This window comes from Anopheles merus, chromosome X (assembly GCF_017562075.2).
Source record: "Anopheles merus strain MAF chromosome X, AmerM5.1, whole genome shotgun sequence".
NCBI classification, from domain to species: Eukaryota; Metazoa; Arthropoda; class Insecta; order Diptera; family Culicidae; genus Anopheles; species Anopheles merus.
Genome location: NC_054081.1, coordinates 26,356,977 through 26,380,479, shown reverse-complemented (window position 1 = coordinate 26,380,479; position 23,503 = coordinate 26,356,977). Strand labels below are relative to the sequence as shown.

At 44.8% G+C, this 23,503-nt stretch overlaps 1 protein-coding gene across 7 annotated transcripts in view; it reads left to right on the top strand.

Annotated features, from left to right (window-relative positions):
• The window catches only part of LOC121594777 (frequenin-1), a 105,634-nt gene that overhangs the window by 75,073 nt on the left and 7,058 nt on the right, over window positions 1–23,503 (top strand). For all 7 annotated transcript variants that reach the window (XM_041918423.1, XM_041918480.1, XM_041918451.1 and 4 more), the window contains exons 3-4: window positions 1,282–1,355; window positions 12,630–12,719. In XM_041918423.1, the coding sequence (XP_041774357.1) occupies window positions 1,282–1,355; window positions 12,630–12,719 (164 nt within the window). The remainder of the gene's footprint in view (window positions 1–1,281; window positions 1,356–12,629; window positions 12,720–23,503) is intronic.

Here is a 23,503-nt window from a genome sequence, read left to right as displayed (position 1 = left end):
CTAGGTGTAGCATATCTGCTATATGGAACTTATTATAAAACACAATATCAACTATAGACTCATTGTAACACACTTCGGAAAGTCAAACCACACTATTGCAACACATTCATTATAACACTCTCAGCAAATCAGATCATACCATAACAAAGTAACCGGAAGAATTCAGGCCCCACCGATCATATAAAAACAATTGTGACACACTTCTTGAAAACACCAGAAAGACGCATAATAAGCAAATCAGGCGTTACTGCAGGCAAACTAGGTGAACCGAGAACGCATAGCAACTTATTGCTAAAAGCAGTGTAGGCAATGATCGACGAACGCACTCGTTCTTTGGCTAGAACAGTTGAAACTTTCCATTTTAAGTTGAACCTTTGTAAAAACACTAAAAGCGCAGCATAGCTGCAAATTGACAAACACCCCACACCATTCCAATTTATAAATTGTTACCAATAACAATAACATTTAATTAGGACAAAAACATATTCCAAAACCAAATGTACGAAACCCATAACATGTCATGAGTATAAATAAAACCAATTCCGACCATGCCAAGCCAGATTCGTTCGGACTGCCAAGATACGACGTTACGCTTCCTAATACTTCGCCTTCCAACTTATTTCAAGAGTTTAGTTATGTCCCCCTACCCAAGGTAAGGCTTCTAAACTCCAACGTTTCCAGTATGGGAAACCTCCTAAAGGTTTCTATGATCGCCTGGACGATCAAGTGTCCAAAAAGTCCGCTACGATCGAAGTTTTATTCCACCTCGATACATGTCAGCGAAACACTGACCTACCGCGATGGTACGCGTTGATCAGTTGTACCGTATGTACACTCATCAGAATACTTGGCGACCGTATCTAAAACCGAACATATTACATGGCGACTGTAACGGTCGCCAAACCCATTACAGTTGGTTGACTGAGTCAACTGAGCTACTTTGATCTGTAGATGTAGATGCAGATCCCGGAGTGAAATTTTAGCTATTTTTCGTCGCGCGCGACGTTGTCGCTCTGTGTCTATTTGAACCATAACTCGCTGAACATGTCTATACAATCCTTGAAAGCCTTATATTTTAACTTCCTACTTTGCACTGGCGTGATATATTGATTGTCAATTTTCTCATATATGTGTATCAGCAGCAGTTTCAGTGCATATAGAAGCGCTCTAAGTCATTAAACTCTTGCATACTGATCAATTTTCAAGGAGCGCTAGGCATATAACTAAAATTCAATTTTTTTAATGATTCATTGTACTAATTTTCATTTTGTAATTATACAGTTACAGAAAAAGAAATTCGACAATGGCATAAAGGATTTTTAAAGGACTGTCCCAATGGTTTATTAACAGAACAGGTGAGTAATTTAATCATTAAAATAATGGGTGGGATCGCCAATGGAAGTCGTGAAAATAAACGACGGTTAAAAAAGACGACATCTGCTCGATTGCAGTGTTTCATCGTCAAATTAACAATCGTAGTAGGCTAAGAGTAGTTTGTTTTCCAGTTACATTGAGGTGTGTCTAGTGTGCATTTGTGTATTTATGAATGTGTTTTCATGGGTTAGCATATACCAAACGAACAACATACACGTCATGGGTTCAAGCCCCGAATGGATCGTGCCTCCGTATGTAGTCCTTTCCCCATACGCACTATGCTGCAATGGTCAAACAATATTTCGCTGAAAGACAATCCCACTGGTGGTAGAGACAGGATTTGACCAGCGACAGTTATTGTGCCAAAGAAGAAGAGGAAGGAGAAGAAAAAAACGATTGTTGAATGAAATGTTATACTAAGCTGTAACCGTTACGCAGCTAATTGTCTGTAGCCTATTTCCCCACTTTTTTCATCCGGCTACAACTACAGCGCGGTCTTGGCCTGTTGCAAGAGTGTCCAAAACTACACCACCAGACACCATTTTGACCCATCGTATTAAGCCTAAGGCGGAGAAAGAAGCTTCTTATGAAGTAGGTGACTTGCGAATTAAGGCTAAATATGAAATTTACACACTATGACCCTGCTCGGTCGCTTAGTCTTGAACCGCCTTACATCTCCGGGAACTTCTACCAACCTGGAGTCATTCGGAACGACCCAAAAGGTAGGTACAATAAAGCACAAGCACCTCTGAGGTCGGGTGGAGCCAAAGTAGGTGCACCAGCAGGTCGATGTCTCTTATGATTCATTGCACTATCTCGTACCACGAGTAAACTTGATTTCGATTCCGACCTTACGCTCAATCTGTACCCCAGGATTGCAATCGATTCCGATAGGCTCGCAACCGACTCCGGGTTGCGTCGTAAAATGACTCGTTTAACTCAGTACTAGTCCACAGTACTCATACACAGCATGCCTAAAAACCATTTTGATAGCTCGTTTTTTACAGATACCGCTTGTACCACTTGTTCACACGTCAGATGGTGTAAGCTACTCTGTCCAATTTCATAACACAATTTTCGCCTTCGATTGCACAACGAGCGGATTCGGCACGGTATCTTGTGGTTGTTGCAGTATCAACAAAAGTAGTGTTTTGATTTATTGAAATATATGGATTATACTGCATTTTGCTTCAATAAAAGATATGTGATAGAACATGTTTTGTTTTTACAAGATTTGGCCTAACAAAACAAACCGTGTCGATTTTGACAGTTGCTAATCGAAGGCGAGAATTGTGCTATAAAATTGGACGAATAGGTTACACCACCTGACGTGTGAGCCAGTGGTAGACAGCAGTGTGTCTCTTGAAAACGAATATTGTTATATGGATGACTTCAGTGAAACCTTGCGCTGGGCAGAGCAGTTTTGGCGCCCTCTGATGGGGAAACGGACGAAATATTTCAAAAGTGTGTGTGTGTGTGTGGTGTGTGTGTGTGTGTGTGTGTGTGTGTGTGTGTGTGTGTGTGTGTGTGTGTGTGTGTGTTTGTGGTGTTTTTTTTTTCTGGAATTGAAGTTTGATCGGTATGTTGATGGTTTATTTTATTTCGTGCCGCTGTTTATGCGCACAGCGTAAGGAATGTGTCTTCTATGATGCCGCGATCCCCCACCCCGTCCAGGGCTTTGGATGAGGATGCGCTATAAGATAGTTAAGCCAGCAATTCTTCCGATCAGGTAGCGGTAATCGATGGTACCTGTTGGTCTACGCGCATGCATGCAGAAACCCCAAAACTGTTTCATTCTGCATGCATTTTTGATAACCGTTACCTGCACATTTCCTTCCAATAAAGCTAGCGGCCGCAAGTGGAAACAACATTTTGAACTGAATCCATACAAAAGAGGATTCTGGTTTTGTTTATTACGGTGCGCGTATGGTGCTTTATCTGTCTATCCAAAACCTGGCGGCTTGTTGGCATGGAGTCGTTATCATGACGCCGAGCGACCGAAACTGCCTTGGAATGGGTTCGGCTCGATAAGTTCATGTCCTTTAGTCGAGTGCATTCCGTGCAATTGTCGCATCGCAGCGATAGCCCGACAGCAACAAAGACAAGCCAATCTATTCTCCGGGTGTGGACTGCTATGCTAAGTTTTTCTTCTTATTATTATTATTATTATTATTGTTTTTTATTTTATTGACATCTCAACTCAGTGCTTCAAGGAACGTCTCCGGCTTTTGCCGTGGCCGCAGTGAATTGCGATGCAAATCTTGTTTTTGCTATGTATTTTTCGCTTTCTTTCATGCATTGCCACGATCGCAAATACGCACTTATTCTAACAACAAACACAAACACGGTCATTTTTTATTTCATTAAACACTTTATTGAAACATAAATTACACTTTCACAACACATTTAGAATCCATCATACTCACGAATAGTGTCGTACTGTAATGTACCGGGTCGAGCCAGTCTGCGGGAAACTTGTCGACAATCTGCGTTGCCTCTGTTCAGCAAATTCTTACCTGTCGATCCACGCACTGCATGTGCGTCTGTGCACATTGTTTGTTCACTTCACACTTCACCATAACACACCAGCGCACGAGACTTTGAACGAAATGCGCATCAGCGCACAAACAATGCGCGCGGGACTTAGCACAAAACGCGCACAGCCATCTCCGGCAAAGCGTCGCGCTGTACTGGTGGTTTTGTACGCGTAGGAGGGGCGACATACGGAGCGATGGTTCGATGCTGTAGTGTAAGCGAGACAACACGATGTGACGAGCAGCTCCAAGTTGTTGAGCTCGCTGAAAGAAGACACACACATTCACAGACGGCTCGTCAAAGCACGGTATTTGTATTGGTGTTAGTGAAGCGCGCGTGTAAAACAGAATGCGAACCCTCATCGCAGCGCGTTTCTCCTTGCTTCCTCAAGCATCCTCATACCCCTCGGCCTGAATCACTCAAAATTTGGGGTCACATTGTTTGCGTGGATCGTAGAAGGTGAGTGTATTGTGTTTGTCGCCGAAGGATTTGCTCGAGCCGTATGCGCAATATATGGCTGCGCTGCTGTAGTGCGTTTACTTCGGAAAAAATTGAACCAGTTTAGTTTGAAGTGTTTTTGAACGTGACGTAGACGGAAGAGTGGGTGAAGGGAGAGTGCAGTTCATATCGGTTGGTGATGTTCGGTTTGTGATGGTGCGGGTTCATGGATATGTACATGTGAGTATGGATTATTGTGGGGATTATTGTGTTGGGTACAAGGCTGCTGTGGTGTCGGTGAGTGTTGAGTGCGAAGCTGTAGTGGTGCCGGTGTCTGCTGAGTACGGGGTTGTCGTGGTACCGGTGTGTAAGTGTTCGTGTGTTGTGTGCGTGAATATAGAGATCGCGGCGGAGGCTGCGTTAAGTGCCTTACTACGAAAGGCAGCAGGGATTCTGACCTTGAACGATACAGCACTCAATGGGCTAGGAACCGTTCCTGCTTTTAGCAGACTAAAAGCAGTTACGTCTGCAGTGTCCAACTGCAAACACACCAACGAGACAACTTGCTCTATGGTTACGGACGCAGCCAACCTTGAAAGATGCAGCCATAAATAATCGGTTCTTGGTGTCTGTGAAACAGTTGGTATTGAAGCGAAGGTTGTGTTAGTACCTGTTATTATTGTGGCGTTTGAGATTGCTGCACTGTCAACAAACACGGCATCTGAGGATGCAACTGCATCACGAAATAATCTTCGTCTTTTTCCGTTTGGTAGTGCATCTGGGAGCAATGGATTGCTATGTTGCAAGGATGCCGAATGGGCCGTGGCGATTCCGGTAAAGCTAGCCTTCATGGCATCAACAGCAGCTGTGAGGGCTGCCTGAAACCCAACCTGCATACCCATGCCCTTGATCGCCTTGCTACGCGGATTCCCGATGGCGTTAGTACACCCAATGCAACTCCAGTGCAGGGAAGCCATCCGTTTCACTTCGTCGATGACCGATATAGGCACCTTGGTGCACGCCAGATGGTATGTACCCTCACAATATAGGCACGTAATTGACCCTTCAACCGGGCCCAGTGCTTCAGAACATGCATAACACACATCCTCCATTTTAGATGCTGTTCGAGTAGAATCACGGAAAAAAAAGGTTTTCACACAAGCACGTTTTTGCAGCTGCTTTATTGGTAATTCACTTATTTTATTGTCCAAGATCAAGTATATCGCACCAAAACGAAGCGCTCAAAAAAGGCGTGCTTCCTATCCCCCTTTTTTGATTCAACTCCCCGATGACGCGTTAGTTTTTTGGCGCTTTCCCCTCTTCTTTCGGGTTACCTGATGGTAATCATCGCTTTCAGCCGCCGCGCACGTTTCTTCTTCTCAATGCCTCGGCAGTGATGCCAGCATGCCCCAGTCCCTGCCACCCTATATGAGAGCAGTGGTGCCATCACTCCCGAGCCCGTCAAACATTTTTGGAACGATGGCAGTGGTGCCAACATACCCCAGCCCGTGCAACCTGCTGTTCCAATCATATGCGGTCAGCAGGCTCCACTACTCCTCCATCACTGCCAACTTATGCACTGGTCTTTTGAGTGTGCTGCCCTTTGCTGTCTGCACAGTAGCACTACGAATCCTCCCGTTTTTTTCCTTTGAAGACCTCCTGGATTCGTCCTCTTATCCAAGTTCTGCGCTCCCCATCAGCAACATACACCAAGTCTCCCTCGGCCACAGGTTTACTTGCGTTGAACCATTTTGTTCTTCTAGTCAGGGTAGGAAAATATTCCTGTTGCCACAGCTTCCATAATTCATTCGCCTGAAGCTGTCCTGGGTGATGTCTGTTTCGCAAGGCGTTACCTAATTCCATGGGCATCATTGCCATATCTTGGCTTCCAGAAGAGCTTCCTACTAGGAAAATATTCGGCATGAGAGCTCGACTGGTAAAAGTACTTTGAGGTAGATACGTTAGCGATCGTCTGTTGATCAAATACTCTGCTTCTGCTAGTTCAGTAATGCAAGTTCCACCTCTCAGTTTACGTTCTTAATGAAGGTTAGTTATAGCTTCTAGGACATTTCTAACTTATCTCTCACATACACCAACCAAGTAGGTTTTGGCTGTTAGTGTTTGAGCAATTTTACATAGTTCTTCTAGACCGTCGTTGAACCACTTTCTATCGCTATTGGGTTCCGCATTTTTATACAATTCAATGAAATACAAAATGTCATCTTCAAACATGATTTCAAACTTCCACTTCATGCCGGTATCAAATCTCTTTCCTTCGCGATCAGTGGTTTGTTTCAATATTTCTTTAGTTCTGGCCTGATCCGTTGGGTCGGGTATGAAATCGGTTTGAGCTGCTGTCTCTTCAAGAATGATCCGTTTTCGTTTCAATTCAAGCTGGTTGTCACAAGGACCATACACCGACCATCCTAACACGCTTCGCACCGCTATGGGTTCTCCAGGCTCACCTATTCGACTCTCGATAGGGGCTATTAGGTTGATGTTCTGTATACCAATGAGCACCTTAGGTTCAGCAGGGCCATAATTCAGTATCGGAATATCTCGGAGATGCTTATACTTGCTTATCGAGCAAGGATCTAGACCCTGCACGGGCAGCTTTAAGCTTTGTACTGTTCGCGCTCCTACAAGCTGAAATTTGGTGTCAACGCCTTGTGCAGATATCTTCAGATTTATGCGCTGAGATATCGGTTCGGTTCGAGTTACATCTGAAGTCCATGCTAATTGAAGCGGTTCTGTAATTCCTTCAGCTCCAAGTTTTTGTGCTACAGAGGACTCGACTAACGTCAGTGACGAACCTTCATCAATGAATGCCAGTGTTTCTAGTTGCTTATCGCCGTTGTACAAGGTTACGGGTACAACTTTGAACAGTGTCGACTTGGCGGGTTTGTTCTTTTCGTGAAACTGTATCACGGCTTGTGGCACATCAACCTGATGAAGTAAAGTGTGGTGATCATCTTTGTTGCAACCATTAACATAACATCGGTACCGCGACTTGCATTGCTCTATCGAGTGATTGCTTAAACATTTACGACAAAGTTTCAAACGTTCGATGGTTTGAAGGCGTTGTATTGGTGACGATTCAGTGAATTCGTGGCATCCGCGCACGACGTGTTCGGTACTAGAACAAACAAAACATTTTCTAGGTGCCAGTTTAGTAGTGGTAAAACCTTGCGACGAATCATGAACGTTTACATGTTCCTTCACATATCGACCAACTTTTGCTTCGACTTGACCATGCTCTTTTGAGGTCGATAAAGTAGCTACTCTGCTCGCTTTTGCTACTACTTTTTTCATATACATTCCAAACTCCTTTAAAGTTGGCTCCTCATATTTTTCACTAAAATCTGACCACTCCATTTTGTAAGCAGCTGGCAACTTTTCAACGAGTTCATCAAGCAATGTCGGATTGTTTAAGTGCGATATCATATTAGCGGCTACGATATGGTCACATAGTTCCTGCACAACTAAGCCAAATCGTATCAACGAATCAAGACGATCTACTCTTGGTACTTTTGCTCTACGCACCTTAGTCAAAAGGCTCTTCAATAACAGTTGCGGTTTGCCGTACAATTCGCGCATTGTTTCAATTGCCGCTGTCGTTGCGTTAGGAAATCGTAGCTTCGGGCGAATTAACTCACGCGCTGGACCTCTTAAACATTCCTCTAGTCTTATAGCATTCTTAACTGCCGTAAATCCACAGGCTATAGTGGAATCTTCGTATGCTCTTATAAATACGGGCCATTCTTCTGGATCGCCTGAAAATGTTGGTAGCTTCTTCGGCCAAACATGCCTTGCTGCATGTTGTGCAGCGTTAGGGACAATAGAACAAACGGTACTCACCTGTTGCGGGGCAATACCTTCCAAGTAAGACGGTTGCATCTGTTCGGGACTCATGACGGGGTATGCCGGATCCGCAACTCTAAAATGTGGTTGCTGTTGTACCTGGCTGGAGTAGGCACCATACATTTGCTGCTCCGGACCGGGGACTTGTGCACGTAATTGTACCTGGGCGGGGTACGCACCGGCCTCCTTCCTATACGTGTCGCACGACTGCGCGTTGCATCGTATCTGGACGGGGTACGGGCTACATTTATGCTCCTCCAACATAGGAACATTCTCCTGGGTGTGTACCTGGGTGGGGTACACACCACGTCGCTTCTGCTGATAATCGAGAACCTGCATGGGGCCTTGCACCTGGACGGGGTACACGCCACACCGCTGCTGTTGTAAATCGGGAACCTGCACGGTGTAGCATATCTACTATACACAACTTATTATAATACACACTATCAGCTATAGACACATTGTAACACACTTTGGAAAGCCAAACCACACCATTGTAACACATTCATTACAACACATTTAGTAAATCAGATCATACCATAGCAACGCAACCAGAAGAATGTAGGCCATACCGTTCATATTAAAACAACAATTGTGACACACTTAACAGAACCAACCGAAACGTACAACATAAGCAGGAACAGTTTATGCATTATAACCCAAAGCAGGAACAGTATAAGCATTAAACCCAAAACAGGAACTTAGCGACAAGAACCATCGTTCTTGTCAACAAAAGACAAACGTAGCTAACTGAGTGAAAACAATAAATTTTTAATCGTTCTTGTCAACAAAAGACAAACGTAACTAGCTGAGTGAAAACAATTACTTCCCAACATAAAACCCGGAACCAAATGTGCGAAACCCTTAACTTCATTTGAGTATAAATAAAACCAATTCCAACCGTGGCAAGCTAGATTCGTTCGGACTGCCAAGATAGGACGTTACGCTTCCTAAAAACTTCGTGTACCAACTTATTTCAAGAGTTTAGTTATGTCCCCCTACCCAAGGAAGGCTTCTAAACTCCAACGTTTCCAGTAAGGGAAACCTCCTAAAGGTTTTTATGATCGCCTGGACGATCAAGTGTCCGAAAAGTCCGCTTCGAACAAAGTATTATTTCACCTCGGCTCATGTCAGTAAAAACGCGACCGCGACGTTGATCGATGTACAGTATGTACCGCATGTACGCTCATCACATTACATGGCGATCAGCTATCTTTCGAACATATTACAACGGGGCCTGGCACCTGGACGGGGTACACATCACACCACTGCTGCTGGTAATCGGGAACCTGCACGGGGCCTTGCACCTGGACGGGGTACACACCACTCCGTTGCTGCTGCGTATCGAAAACCTGCACGGGGCCTTGCACCTGGACGGGGTACACACCACTCCGTTGCTGCTGCAACACAGCCCGCTGCTGCATATCCATGCCGATGAACTGCTCGCACAGCTGCCGCTCCGAGACGGGAACCTGCTCGAGGCGTTGCTGCTGTTCCATGGCGCGGGCCTGCGCATCGCGTTGTGGCTGAGCTAGATACTCACTCTGCTGTCCTGACGCTGTGGCCGGGTTGTTGGTAGACACTCGTTGCACCATATCGGCCGACCGGCTTCGCTGCGGCATTCGCTCCTCTTCGCTTTCATCAGGTGCTGCGTTCAACTGTTGTTCCGCCCATTGCGAGGTTCGTTCTCCATTGTCTGACAAAGATGAATCACTGTCAAGAGATTCCTCCAAGCGTAGCAGTTCTTCGGTATGCCGCATTTTCATCCTCAGCCGTCTCTCCTCTAAATCTAGAAGGCGCCGCTCGAGCTCCTGGTTATTCTGCACTCTTGCAATTTCGCATGACTGCGACCGGGAACTACGCGAGCTCGAAGCACGAACGCTTTTTCCACTAGTATCCATCGATGAAAAATGAAGTTCGCACCGCTTTCGTGAAACTAAATTTTCACGCTTTTATCGAGAAATGAAATTCTCGCACTCAACACTGTTTGGTGAAAAACGAAATTTTCACGCCTTTTTTGAGAATTGTTCGAGTAGAATCACGGAAAAAAAGGTTTTCACACAAGCACGTTTTTGCAGCTGCTTTATTGATAATTCACTTATTTTATTGTCCAAGATCAAGTATATCGCACCAAAACGAAGCGCTCAAAAAAGGCGTGCTTCCTATCCCCCTTTTTTGATTCAACACCCCGATGACGCGTTAGTTTTTTGGCGCTTTCCCCTCTTCTTTCGGGTTACCTGATGGTAATCATCGCTTTCAGCCGCCGCGCACGTTTCTTCTTCTCAATGCCTCGGCAGTGATGCCATCATGCCCCAGTCCCTGCCATCCTATATGAGAGCAGTGGTGCCATCACTCCCGAGCCCGTCAAACATTTTTGGAACGATGACAGTGGTGCCAACAGATGCCGCTGCACATGAACGTCGAAGGAGCCACAAATAGAAGCCAAATATATCGCGAACACGGTGGTTGTCGTCGGGAACACGATGGCAGGGTCACGAGACTTCACTTATGGACACAACAAAACTAGTGTTGATTAGAGCAAAACCAGATTACACCAATAAAATAGCTGACAGCTGAGATGTTGACAACTGTCGTCTGTCTTTTTCCAACCAACTTGCTTTATCTCATCCCTTTTTCCCTTCTCCTAGAATTCATACAAATGAAATTCGAGAGAGAAGGGGAGGAGAAGGAGGAGCATCAGCTTTTTGCTCTCTCTCAAAAAATACGTCCAAATTTGTCTGCCTTTGAGTACCAGTATGGGTTCTGAGATAGGGCTCCATCTCAGGTCCAAAGTTTTACCCATTCATCGTGTTTTGGTCAATTGGGGCCCTAGCGAATTTTTTCGGGGATAATGAACACAAACTCATGCCATCTCTTTCTATTCATCAATCCTACTCTCTCACACGCATCGATGAACTATTACACATCTCTTTGTTCATTGTGCCATAATTGAAGGCTTTAAAACTGAAAGATAACGATTATAGTTTATGAAGTAGTCATGGTCAAATGGGTAATGGTGTAATGTTTGTACCATGGTCGACCTGAGTTCAATTCCATTTTTATTGTTTTGATTGATGATTTAAAGTTTTCTTTTATTTTTAAAACATCCAGCTCCAGTAACTTCAAATCCCTTTACTCGTTTTTAGAAGTGCGTGTTTAATAGGCAATCTGCTATTTTATTATTTTATATATTTCTTTTAATTCACTTAGTATCAGTACCCCTTCATACAACAAAACCAGCAAATAACACGATAATGAATAATGATATGGTGGCGCAATTGGCAAAATGACTCGAAGTTGAACTAGCGATGTGGTTGGTAGCATCAAGGATGAAGCATGAGCGTGAATTGGAACATGAGGAGAGAGAGTGAATCCGAATGTTCATTTCTATGTTTAGCTCTTTTTTGCATCGGTTCATCCTACACGTGTGTTGACTATCCCCGAAAATTATCTGTATTTCGTTGATGTTCTCGGGGACCATTCGTTAACGAATTATCCCCGAAAAGACCAGCGAAAACCAGCGTGGTCGGGAGCTTGGGAAGCTCAGCGGAGAACAAAACCGTCATGCGATTTCATATGACGCGGCGCTTAAAGTGTTAAGCACAAAACATATGTTTTTCGAGGTATTTTTATAGTTATTGTACGACCGATAAATTAGTTTTTTCGTGATAAGTCGTATAGTAATGATTTTAATTTTTTTTTTTTTAAATCATACAAATATGTGAAATTACATTTTGTAAAACTCATACATTCTCTGTTTTTAGCTATCTCTAAGTGCTAATATAGTTGTGGTAGGCGCTGTATAAATACTAACATATACTATTCCTTCGACAAAATCAGAGGCATCAAAGATGTAACATTCCAAAATCGGAACCGTGCATAGCCGTTCGGAGCCGTTCGGAGCAATCCTGAGTCGACTGAAATCTCTACTCGGCAGTCGGAGGTGTTGGGAACGTTGGGTCAAAATCTGCGGAGCGGTCCGGCATCAGTTCTGGCTACAGACGGTTAAACCGTTTTATTTAACCGTGATCGGAACTGGAGTTGCTATGCTCGGAAATGGTAATGAGCCGTGGGTGCGGTTTCGATAAAACCTAATCCTCCTTTGGAGGATGGAGGACCTCTGGAAAACTTAATGCAAAAATTTCAATACAAGATTTCTCAATGATATAAGCCGTCGTTTATGAATAAAAAAACAAGTTCTGCTAGTTGATTTGTTGTTTTTTTTTAGCATATTATTGACTCTGTCAGCGAGATATTGAATTGTTCAGGCGTTGCAGGGTTTGCACCCTGTGCCTAAGCGATAAATTTAAATCGTCTAGATCTTACTTTTTTTTAACAATTCTCAATACTTTCATTTAAAATCAATTAGAACGACTGGTGTAATCTGCTAACTTTTTGACCTTTTTTCTCTTTTCTGACAGGGATTCATTAAGATATATAAACAATTTTTCCCTCAAGGCGATCCAAGCAAATTTGCTTCCCTCGTCTTCAGAGTATTCGATGAAAACAACGTAAGTATTAACAATGTCGTTGTCTTAACAGCTTGACCAAATAATTTTGCTTCAGCCCAAATTTCATCAAGGATTTCGAGAATCAAGGCTCAAAATTGACCACTTCTATATTCTTCTGATTCCGTTCGTTGTGAATTTGACCCATGTAGTGTATGCTTTAAATGTTAAGTGACGATCTAAAGTCACTCCTAGAAAATCGGCTGTGCGTGTGTTTGGTATTACTGGGTTATTGTATGTTATGGGTTGTAGAGTATGATATTTGCTGCTGCAGATGTGAAGTATTTTGGATTTGGAGTGTGGAATTGTGTAACCTGTCCAACGTGACCATTTCTGAACTATATTGATTCCTTTTTGTAAAGTTGGGCGTGATTCAGTTCTATTGTTGGATGCTGAGACAAGAACTGTATCATCAGCATACATGAAACATTTAATGTTACTGGGCATGGGGCGGAAGAGGGATTCTACACTAATTAGGAAAAGAGTGGGAGATTGAATGGCACCCTGGGGAACACCATTCTCTTGGACATGCAGATCAGAAGATTGAGTTTCAATTAAAACTTTAAATGTGCGATTTGAAAGGAAGCTTTGAAGGTACGCTGTAATGCGTCCTCCAAAACCACACATATTGAGCTGTTCAAGAATTGTATGTCACCAAGTTCTGTCAAAAGCTTTTGATAAATCTAATATTGCACAGCCCACCACATTGCCTTTGGGGTCCCTTTTTTGAATGGGATTTGTGAAACAGGTTTTCCAGTCATCTGATATGTTCCCGGAAGACCAAATATTATTGTAAATCTGAAGGAGGATTGTTTTAGACCGACAAGGGAGATTTTGAAGCATTGGATAACCAATGTTGGCCGTGCCTGAAGACATGCCACGGGATTTATTGAGAGCCTAATCAAAGCCCGGTGATGAATGCTAACCTGGCATGCTGAATATAGTCTGCGAGCTTAAGGAGCCCCACCAGTAGGCACCTTGTATCACAGTCGAGCCATCGGTGTCAGTCACGAAGGGCAAGGCGTGTTGCCCTCCAGTTAATTGACTCTAGCCGCGCCATAGCCTGAGTACATGAAGGCCACCACACAATTCATGCGTATTCCAGCAAAGGACGATAAAGACCCGCTGCGCAAAGCGATCGAAAATTTCTCAACCTTTCGCTCAATGTAGCTATAGAGCAAGAACCAATAACGAGAAAGCGAGGTGAAAAGATGGGGAAGAGGGGAAGGAGGAGAGAAACGTGGGTATGAACTATTTTTCGGCCACTATCATTTTTGCGCCATCATCACGGTCGTGTACCGGAGCTTTTTGTCAGAAAGAGATAAACACATACAGCGCGCTCTCTCAAACGACCGTAAACGCTTCAATCGATCAAGAGCTTCGATCGGTTCTTCGGATGTTTCTGCTCGCTTTCTCGATCGGTTTCGGCGGAAAGCGAGCTAGAAAACGAGCTCAAAAACTGCTCGATTTTGTTGTGCGGGACAACCGGCGCTCGAAACATAATGCGCACCAACGCACAACACCAGCGCGAGGGACTTAGAACAAAACGCGCACAGCCATCTACGGCAAAGCGTCGCGCTTTGCTGGTGGTTTTGTACGCGTAGGAGGGGCGACATACGGAGCGATGGTTCGATGCTGTAGTGTAAGCGAGACAACACGATGTGACGAGCAGCTCCAAGTTGTTGAGCTCGCTGAAAGAAGACACACACATTCACAGACGGCTCGTCAAAGCACGGTATTTGTATTGGTGTTAGTGAAGCGCGCGTGTAAAACAGAATGCGAACTCTCATCGCAGCGTGTTTTCCTTTCTTCCTCAGGCTTCTTCATACCCCTCTGTATGAATCAGCCAAATTTTGAGGTCTCATTGTTTGCGTGAAGGTTGGAGGAACCCATTAATCAGTGGGACACCTCGCTCACCAGCAACTTTTGTGAATGACAAATCAAGAACGACCGGCCCTTCACCATGGTAACTCGATCCTCTCGAAGCCAGTCACCCAAGGCAGCAGCTTCTAACGTTAAGCGGCTCACCGAGGCTGGACACCGCGAACAGCAGAGAAGACATTGGAAAGGGCACCTGGTACATGGATAACATGTGCCGCACAGATGACACCGCAAGATCCTTCGAAATGTGTGTACTACCAAAACAATCATCAGTTAGAAAACTGCACAGCGTTTGAAGGTTTATCTATCGTCGAAAGATTGCGACTTGTACAAGAAGGCAGGGTTTGTTACAAATGCCTGAGGCGAGGTCATGGGGTGTAAGGTGAGAGGCAATTGTAACAAGTGTGAAGGCGGTCATCATTTTTTGATATGTATGAGAGAAGTAGCATCAGATGCTCAAGTAGCTATTCCTATGGTGCAACCAGCGTCGGTAGAAAATCAGCCACAGACTTGGACGATAACTAATACCACTTACGGAATTGTAATTGGAAATTTCGGTCTCTCTAACGACAGCCAGTATGGTGACTGCGAACATAAGATCATGAGTAACACCTTTTACGACATGTTTAGATTACCAAGTACTACCTAAGGTAAACACGGATATTCCACCTCGGCTTGTGGATGTTAAGGATTGGAACATTCCAGAGGCACTTTTACTTGTAGATCCATTGTTCTCAGAGCCAGACAGTATAGATACAATAATTGGTGCTGAAATATTCGTTGAACTATTGGATCAAGGCCAGTTGCGCTTAGCGTCTCATTTGCCTATGTTATTGAATACAATGCTTGGTTGGGTCGTATGTGACAGGGAGCAGAGTAAGGATAAGGAAAACAATATCCAAGTAATTGCAGGTAACAGGTAATAGAGAAGTTGTATCCCAGCTCTACGTCTCGAACAAGAGAAGGAAGATACATAGTTGAATTGCGAAAAATAGTTCAACACGATGCTATGATAGGTGCCTCAATCAAATGCACTGAAGACATTTTTGGCAATTGAAAGGCGAATGAAAGTCTATTCTATTTTACGGAAGGAATATCACAATTTCATGAGTGAATATGAGACCATGGGACACATGTCGCTGATTTGTGAGTTTAGTAAGGAAATTGGAGAAAATATTCTTCTTCTTGACATGCTCATGTACGAGCACGTCTAGTAGACATGGCCTGGTCGTTAATCCGTTTCCAGGAAACTCGGTCCTGGGCTGCAGTCCTCCAACCACTGCTGCATCCGATCTCCGACAGATTCGAATCCACCTGATCCAGCCAACGAGCTCGCTGTGCTCCTCTACGCCTCGTGCCGAACGGGTCGCTGACGAGCAGCCTCCTGGTGGGGCATGAGTCCGTGTCTCGTCCGTTCCAGCCATCGTATCTTTCCGGCTTTGATTACCGTCAGGATATCAGCACTGCCAAACAGCTCATCTAGCTCGTGGTTCATCCTCCTTCTCCACACGCCCTGCTCGCACACACCGCCAAAGATAGTCCTTAACAGCCGCCGTTCGAAAATGGCAAGTGCATTGGCGTCCTCCGTTAGCATAGTCCAAGACCCGTACCCGTGGAGGACTACCGGACGAATCAGTATGCGATATATGGTGCATTTCGTGTGTTGCTGGAGTCTTCTGGATCGCAGGAGTTTGTGGAGCCCGTAGTAGGTACGGCTTCCCTGAACAATGCGCCTTCGGATTTCGCTGCTTAGGTTGTTATCCGAAGTTACGATCGTACCGAGGTAGCAGAACTCCTCTACCACCTCGAGATCGTCCCCGTCAACTGATACTCTGCTTCCGAGTCGGGCTTTATCACGTACAGAGTCCCCGGCAAGCAGGTACCTCGTCTTCGACGCATTGATCCTAAATCCAATCCTCTCGGCCTCGCGTTTCAGTCGGGTGTACGCTTTGCACACCGCCGCAGTTGTACGTCCGATGATGTCGATGTCATCCGCGAAGCTAAGGAACATGCTCATGTACCTTCGAGAAGTGTCGGACCATACCCGTATCAGTGCGGTATTGCTACAAACACTGCCAACAGAACAAATTATAGAAAATGATGCTTTTTATTACACGCCACATCACACAGTCTGGAAGCCTGGCAGTGCTACCACAAAATGTAGAGTGATGTTCGATGCGTCATGTAAGACAAGTAGTGGTCATTCATTAAACGACATTCTTATGATTTGTCCACAATTACAGGACGATATTTTGTTGATCTTGTTGAAGTTTCGAATGAGAGCTGTAGCCATGATAGCAGACTTCGAAAAAATGTATCGGCAAATTTTAGCTAAAGAAGAGGATAGGAAACTTCAACGAATATTATGGCGAAAAACGAAAACGAACCTGTCAAGGTATACGAACTTCAAACAGTAACCTACGGCACAGCATGTGCTCCATACTTGGCCATCAGAACGCTGAGAAAGGTGTTTGAAGATCATGAAAATGAGTTTCGTAAGGCACAAGAATGGCGTTATGATTTTTACGTTGACGACCTTATCAGCGGAGCCAACAATGTCGAACAGGCTTAGGACATAGTTAAATAAGTGTCAGCGATGCTGAACAAGGCAGGTTTATAGCTAAGAACGTGGGATTCAAACGCGTTGGAAGCATTATACCATGTTCCAGAAGATGGTTGCACACAGTCAGATGAATTTAATGTGGATAACGAAGATGTGTCAACATTAGGGCTGATTTGGATCCCTGGGACGGATCAATTTCGTATACAAATCCCACCACTAGATGCTGAAAACCCCATCACGAAGAGAGCGGTTATGAGCGATGTGGCAAGGATTTATGATCCGTTAGGCTTTCTAGATCCGATCAAAATTACAACAAAACTATTATTAAAAACAATTTGAGCTATAAAAAAAAATAGTGAAAAAAACTGGTCGTGGGATGAACTGCTGCCAGAATCGATGCAAATAGAATGGAAGGTTTTCCTCAACCAACTTAATAGATTGGAACAGATTCGTATTTCAAGAAGGCTATTTATGGATGGCGAATGGCAGTATCACATATTTTGTGATGCGTCTGAGAGAAGTTACGGTGCAACGGTGTACGTGAGAAACGCAGAGGTAAGGAGAGAGAATGAGGTATCGCTACTAATGTCAAAATCGAAAGTGACGTCATTGTCGAATAGGCTTACCATTACTAGGTTGGAATTGTGTGGAGCATTGTTGGCTAGTAGATTATATCAAACAATGAGGAGGCAAATATGGCTAAGGGAGTTTGCTATTTGTGGACTGATTCCATGATCGTTTGGCACTGGATAAACGCACCACATAATCACTGAAAAACGTTAGTGGCTAAACGGGTTGCAAAGATTCAGGAGTTAACAGAAGGCTGTTACTAGCGACATGTACCGGCCGTATGAATCCAGCAGACCTCGTGTTACGAGGCTGTGAGCCAGATAGATTGTCGGAGAATACCTTATGGTGGTCGGGGCCACAGTGGTTGAGCGAAGTAATGGAGAGATGGCCAGGCGTTCCAACTAAGGGAGAAACAACCAGCGAAGAAAAACGGGTGACGGTAGAACTAGTTTCTACTGGAACGGAAGAAAGCTTCTGTAGTTATTTGTTCAGTCGAACATCATCGTATACAACGCTTCGAAGAGTTCTCGGATATTGTTTGCATTATATTGAGAGTCGACTTAACCAATGCAAGCAAGAGAAGGGAAGTGCGTTGACGATTGAGGAACTATACCGAGCAGAAAGAGCAGTTTGTCGAGTACTACAAACCGAGCATTATCCAGTAGAGATCAAATTTTTAAAAGAAGGCGAATCGGTCGCCAGGCGTTCAGAACTCGCAACACTTAGTCCATATATGGATGAAACTGGTTTGATTCGAATAGGTGGTAGACTGGAACGATCTACATTAAATGCCAATACTAAACGCCCAATTGTTAGACCGAGGGGTTGTCAGTTAGCCACATTATTGGTAGAATGCTTCCATAAAAGATATCTACATGCGGCGCCTCAATTGTTAGCAACTACGTTAAGGCAAAGGTTTTGGTTAATTAAGGCTAGATCCAGTATAAGAAAGGTTGCAAGACAGTGCGTGTGGTGTTTTCGAACTAAACATCCATCATGTGTAACACAACCAATGTCAGATCTGCCAACATCACGTGTGACAGAGGCTAGGACGTTTGTAATCTCTGGTGTATGCTATTGCGGACCATTTTATGTGAAGAGTGATCAACGCAAATCAGTACCAACCAAAGCATTTGTCGCCGTATTTGTGTGTTTTGTTACACAAGCAATTCATCTCGAGCTAGTTTCGGATTTGAGCAAATTAGCATTTTTAGCAGCTTTAAGAAGATTTGTAGCTAGAAGAAGGTTGAAAACAGAGATGAACTCGGATAATGGGACAAATTTTAAGGGAGCTGCTAATAAACTTCATAAACTACACGATCTATTTCAGTCTGTACAATTTCAGGAGAATATGCAATCATGAAGTAGTCAGCAAGGCATCAATTGGAAGTTTAGAACCCCTCACGCTCCACATTTTGGGGGCCTTTGGGAGGCATCTATGCGATCTATGTCAGCGGTCGGCAAACTTTTGAGGCAAAGGGTGCGTTGTGCTTTAATTATTACATTATAAAATTTTAGAAACAAAATTATTGGTTAACACGTTCAGCGCTATGGCTGTCCCTAGGGACCGCCAGTGAACTTTCCCTTGTGCCGGCGGAGGTCCGCTCGGAGTATTTTCTCAGGGACCGACAATGCATGTTCTTCATAAGAACATCGTCGGCCTGTATTGTAATGATTTTTTTTATATATTCTTGTATGATCTAAAATGAAAAATAAATACAGTTCGAATTGATTTTCTAATGAAGGTCACATGTGAAATAAACTACACTTTATATTAATAAAAGAAACTAGTTTTTTTATTCGTAACACTGTGTTCGTTTCAAATTTTATTGCACCTTCTAGCTTCCCGTCCACCGAGTTAATAATCTTCGTATTCCAAGTTTGCCACCACTTGACCTCTCTCCCGAGGGGGAATGTCCGGACGAACCCCCCTTCTTCTGCTTCTTCTCAATTGCTCTATTTTTGACAGTCTTTCGTCGATCCTACCCGCTGCGCAAAGCAATCGAAAACTTGTCAGCCACTCGCTCAATGTAGCTAGAGAGCAAAAACCAATAACGATAAAGCGTGGTGAAAGGATGAAGCAAAGGGGAAGGAGGGGAGAAAGAGAACATGGGTGTGAACTATTTTTCGGCCACTATCATTTTTGCGCCAACACGGTCGTGTACCGGAGCTTTTTTGTTCGAAAGAGATAAACACATACAGCGCGCTCTCTCAAACGACCGTAAACGCTTCAATCGATCAAGAGCTTCGATCGGTTCTTCGGACATTTCTGCTCGCTTTCTCGATCGATTTCGGCGGAAAGCGAGCTAGAAACCGAGCTCATGAACTGCTCGATTTTGTTGTGCGGGTACCCGCTGCGCAAAGCGATCGAAAACCCGCTGTGCAAAGCCCCGCTGCGCAAATTCGAGCAGTTTTCTGCGTAGTTTTTTGCGTCGTTTTGTGTCAAAAAATACGCAAAAAAATGCGCTAGACTTCAGCCGAAACTACGCTGGCCAGCGTATTTATTGCAGTTTTTAGGTGCGGAACGAGCGCCATCTGTTGAGGAAATGGATGAACTATTTCAGACGGCGGAGCAAAAAAACGGTAAAAAATTCAAAAATATTGGCGCCCATTCTTCCTCCTCTTCCTCTCGCTTCCTTTCCCCTCCGTGCCAAGCCTTACTTGCGCTTCTGCCCGTGCCTTCCGCCGCCAGCTGATTGTGTGTATGCGTTGGTATATATGTACATTGCGGTTTTGTATTGTAATTGGCAAGTGTTAGCATTTATGTATTGAGTGTGACCTTGACGATGCGGGAGAAGCTGGTTCATTTTGGGATTTAAAGTGTTATCGGTGTATTGCTGGTTTATTTTATTTCGTGCCGCTGCTGACGAGACCATTCGATGCCCATGCCAATCGATGGTGAAGAAGCCTATTTCAAACAAGCGTAGGAGAACGTCTAATACTAATCTAATATTTTTAATTTGAACATGCTTGATGCTTCAACGACCTTCTATGCATCATGTAGCGCAGTGTATAGTGGCAATAAAATATTTTTTTTAAATATGCCTAAACCTGTCTCGAGTTTTCGGGCCACGACACACACACACACATACACAGCGCGGGGAAAGTGATCGTTCACTCTATCATGTCGCGATCCCCCACCCCGCCCGGCGCTTTGGATGAGGATGCGATTAAAGAAAGCTGAACCAGCCGTTCTACCGATACGGTAGCCGTAATCGAACATGCAGGGAGAGGGGGGGGGGTGCTTTCGTGGGTGCGTGCTTGCGTTCGCGCTTTCGTGGGTGCGTGCTTGCGTTCGCGCTTTCGCGGGTGCGTGCCTGCGTACGTGCATGTGTGCATGTGTGCGTGTGTGCATGTGTGCGTGCGTACGTGTGTGCTCGCGTGCGTGCGTGTGTGCGTGTGTGTGTGCGTGTGTGTGTGTGTGTGTGTGAGACCTGAGAGACAACACTACTATCGGATTGGCATAACGATCTTTGCGATCGGTTCTGCTGTTGGGGGTATTAAAAAGACACACGATCGAAGCAATCGTGCATGTGATATGTAGCACATTTCTTTCCAATTCAGCTAGCGGACGCAAGTGGAATCAAAACTTGAATTGAACTCATACAAAAGAGGATTCTGGATTGGTTTACAGGGTTTCGAATCATATAAGGGAATAGTTCAATCACTTAGGGGAATGTTGCAAATCGGTAGGGGAATGTTGCAAGCAAGCTGTGGATGTTTGCAATCACTTAGGGGAGTTTTGCAATCGATTAGGGGAATGTTGCAATCGTACTGTGGAGCTGTCATCAGACTGTTCCCGATACGGATGGCGCTTCAAAGTTCTTTTTCTTATTATTATTCTTGTCAATACGGCTTACGCGATCATGTTGGCCTTTTCAGGACTTGACGTACACGTAGCCGAATAGTCAGCCCTTGCTACGGCGGACGGTTCATACGCGGTTAGAACCCACGACGAGCATGCAGATGTGAGGAATGACGGCGGTGCTGCGGGACCGCTCATATCCAGCGTGCAACTTGCATACTGCCACACTGTCTGCTGTCCGGTGCATACGCAGCAGGCAGGAGGAAGGATGCACCTTCTCAACAAAAAAACACCTTCATGAACCAGCGGCGGATCTAACGGTGGACGGACTAGGTGGTCGCCGAAGATCTCTAGTATGTAGTATGGCGTATGTTTACAAGTGGACAAAGTATTAGCGACAAGGGCCCGCGGAAAGATGGTCGTTGGGGCCCTGTGGCTGGAGAACCATTTCCCACCCCCCTCCCCCCTCATGCCGGCAATAATTGTAGGGCCTGTGACTGATGATCGTAAAGGTCCCATGGCCTAAGCCACCTCCCCTCCTCCCTCCCTCCGCTGGCAATTTAGATATACTGTTAAATCTCCCAACAGCTGTGTGTCAGTACCCCTCCCCCGGTCATCAGTTACCATTTACAGGGGCTTCAACTCGTCTTTCAGCCTTTCATGAACTCCTTCCTTTCCGATGGATCATAAAATTTCTGAAGAGCATACATTCGGCGACAGTTTTGCACACACACTCACACTCACACCCATGCGCAGACGGCTCAGCATATCTATGTAATCTACACCATACGAAAGCAAAAAAGCTTAGTGTAACAAAGTTATGCTTAATGCTAACACGTTCAGTTTGATGGCAGGCCCCAGGGACTGCCAGTGAACTTTCCAGTACCAGCGGAAAGGAAAGTTGATGAAAATCAGCGCCGGGCTGAACGTGTTAATGCAAATAAGGTTCTGCGCGTTGCACAGCAAACCCTCCAGCGTGAGCTAGCGATTCCGTAGTCATGTTTACATTGCAGCAATTGAACTCATTCCGCTTTTTTAGTTTGATTTGTGAACATGCAACTTCATCGCCGCAATGTTTGTTAACGGCATTTTTAGGCGCCACAGCAACTCATGAGCATAGTCCACACGCGAGAAAGAGATAGCGCTATGGTGGGAAAAAGCACGGACGAGGGCTGACAGCGATTGGCCGTCTGACGCACCAACACATCCAAACCTTCGACAGCGCGCTCAGGCGAGGGGAATGAGGCGGAGCCAGGGACGGGCAGCTCGACGAGCTGCTCGACAAATATGCCGTTGGAGAGAAAAGGAAGGCATGATAAAATTCTCAGAACTCCATGATTTCTTTCGTCGCTTTGCACAGCGGGGCGACGGAAGAAATCAAGGCGTTCGGAGAATTTTATAATGCCTTCCTTTTCTCTCCAACGGCAAATTTGTCAAGCAGCCAGTCGAGCTCAAACCAACCAATCAAACCAAAAAAGCCCAATGAGTTCAAACGCTGCCAAGTAAGAATAACTAAGGAATCGCTAGCTCACGCTGGAGGGTTTGCTGTGAAATTCGCAGAACTTTAATTCGCATTAACACATTCAACCCGGCGCTGATTTTCATCAACATTCTGTTCCGCGGCTTCAAGAACGCAAGCTGATTGTGAAACCAGTATACTGGAAAGTTCACTGGCAGTCCCTGGGGCCTGCCATCAAACTGAACGTGTTAAGCATTAAGCATAACTTTGTTACACTAAGCTTTTTTTGCTTTCGTATGGTGTAGATTACACAGATATGCTGAGCCGTCTGCGCATGGGTGTGAGTGTGAGTGTGTGTGCAAAACTGTCGCCGAATGTATGCTCTTCCGGAATGTTATGATCCATCGGAAAGGAAGGTGTTCATGAAAAGCGGAAAGACGAATTGAGACCCCTGTAAATGGTAACTGATGACCGGGGGAGGGGGGTACTGGCACACAGCTGTTGGGGAT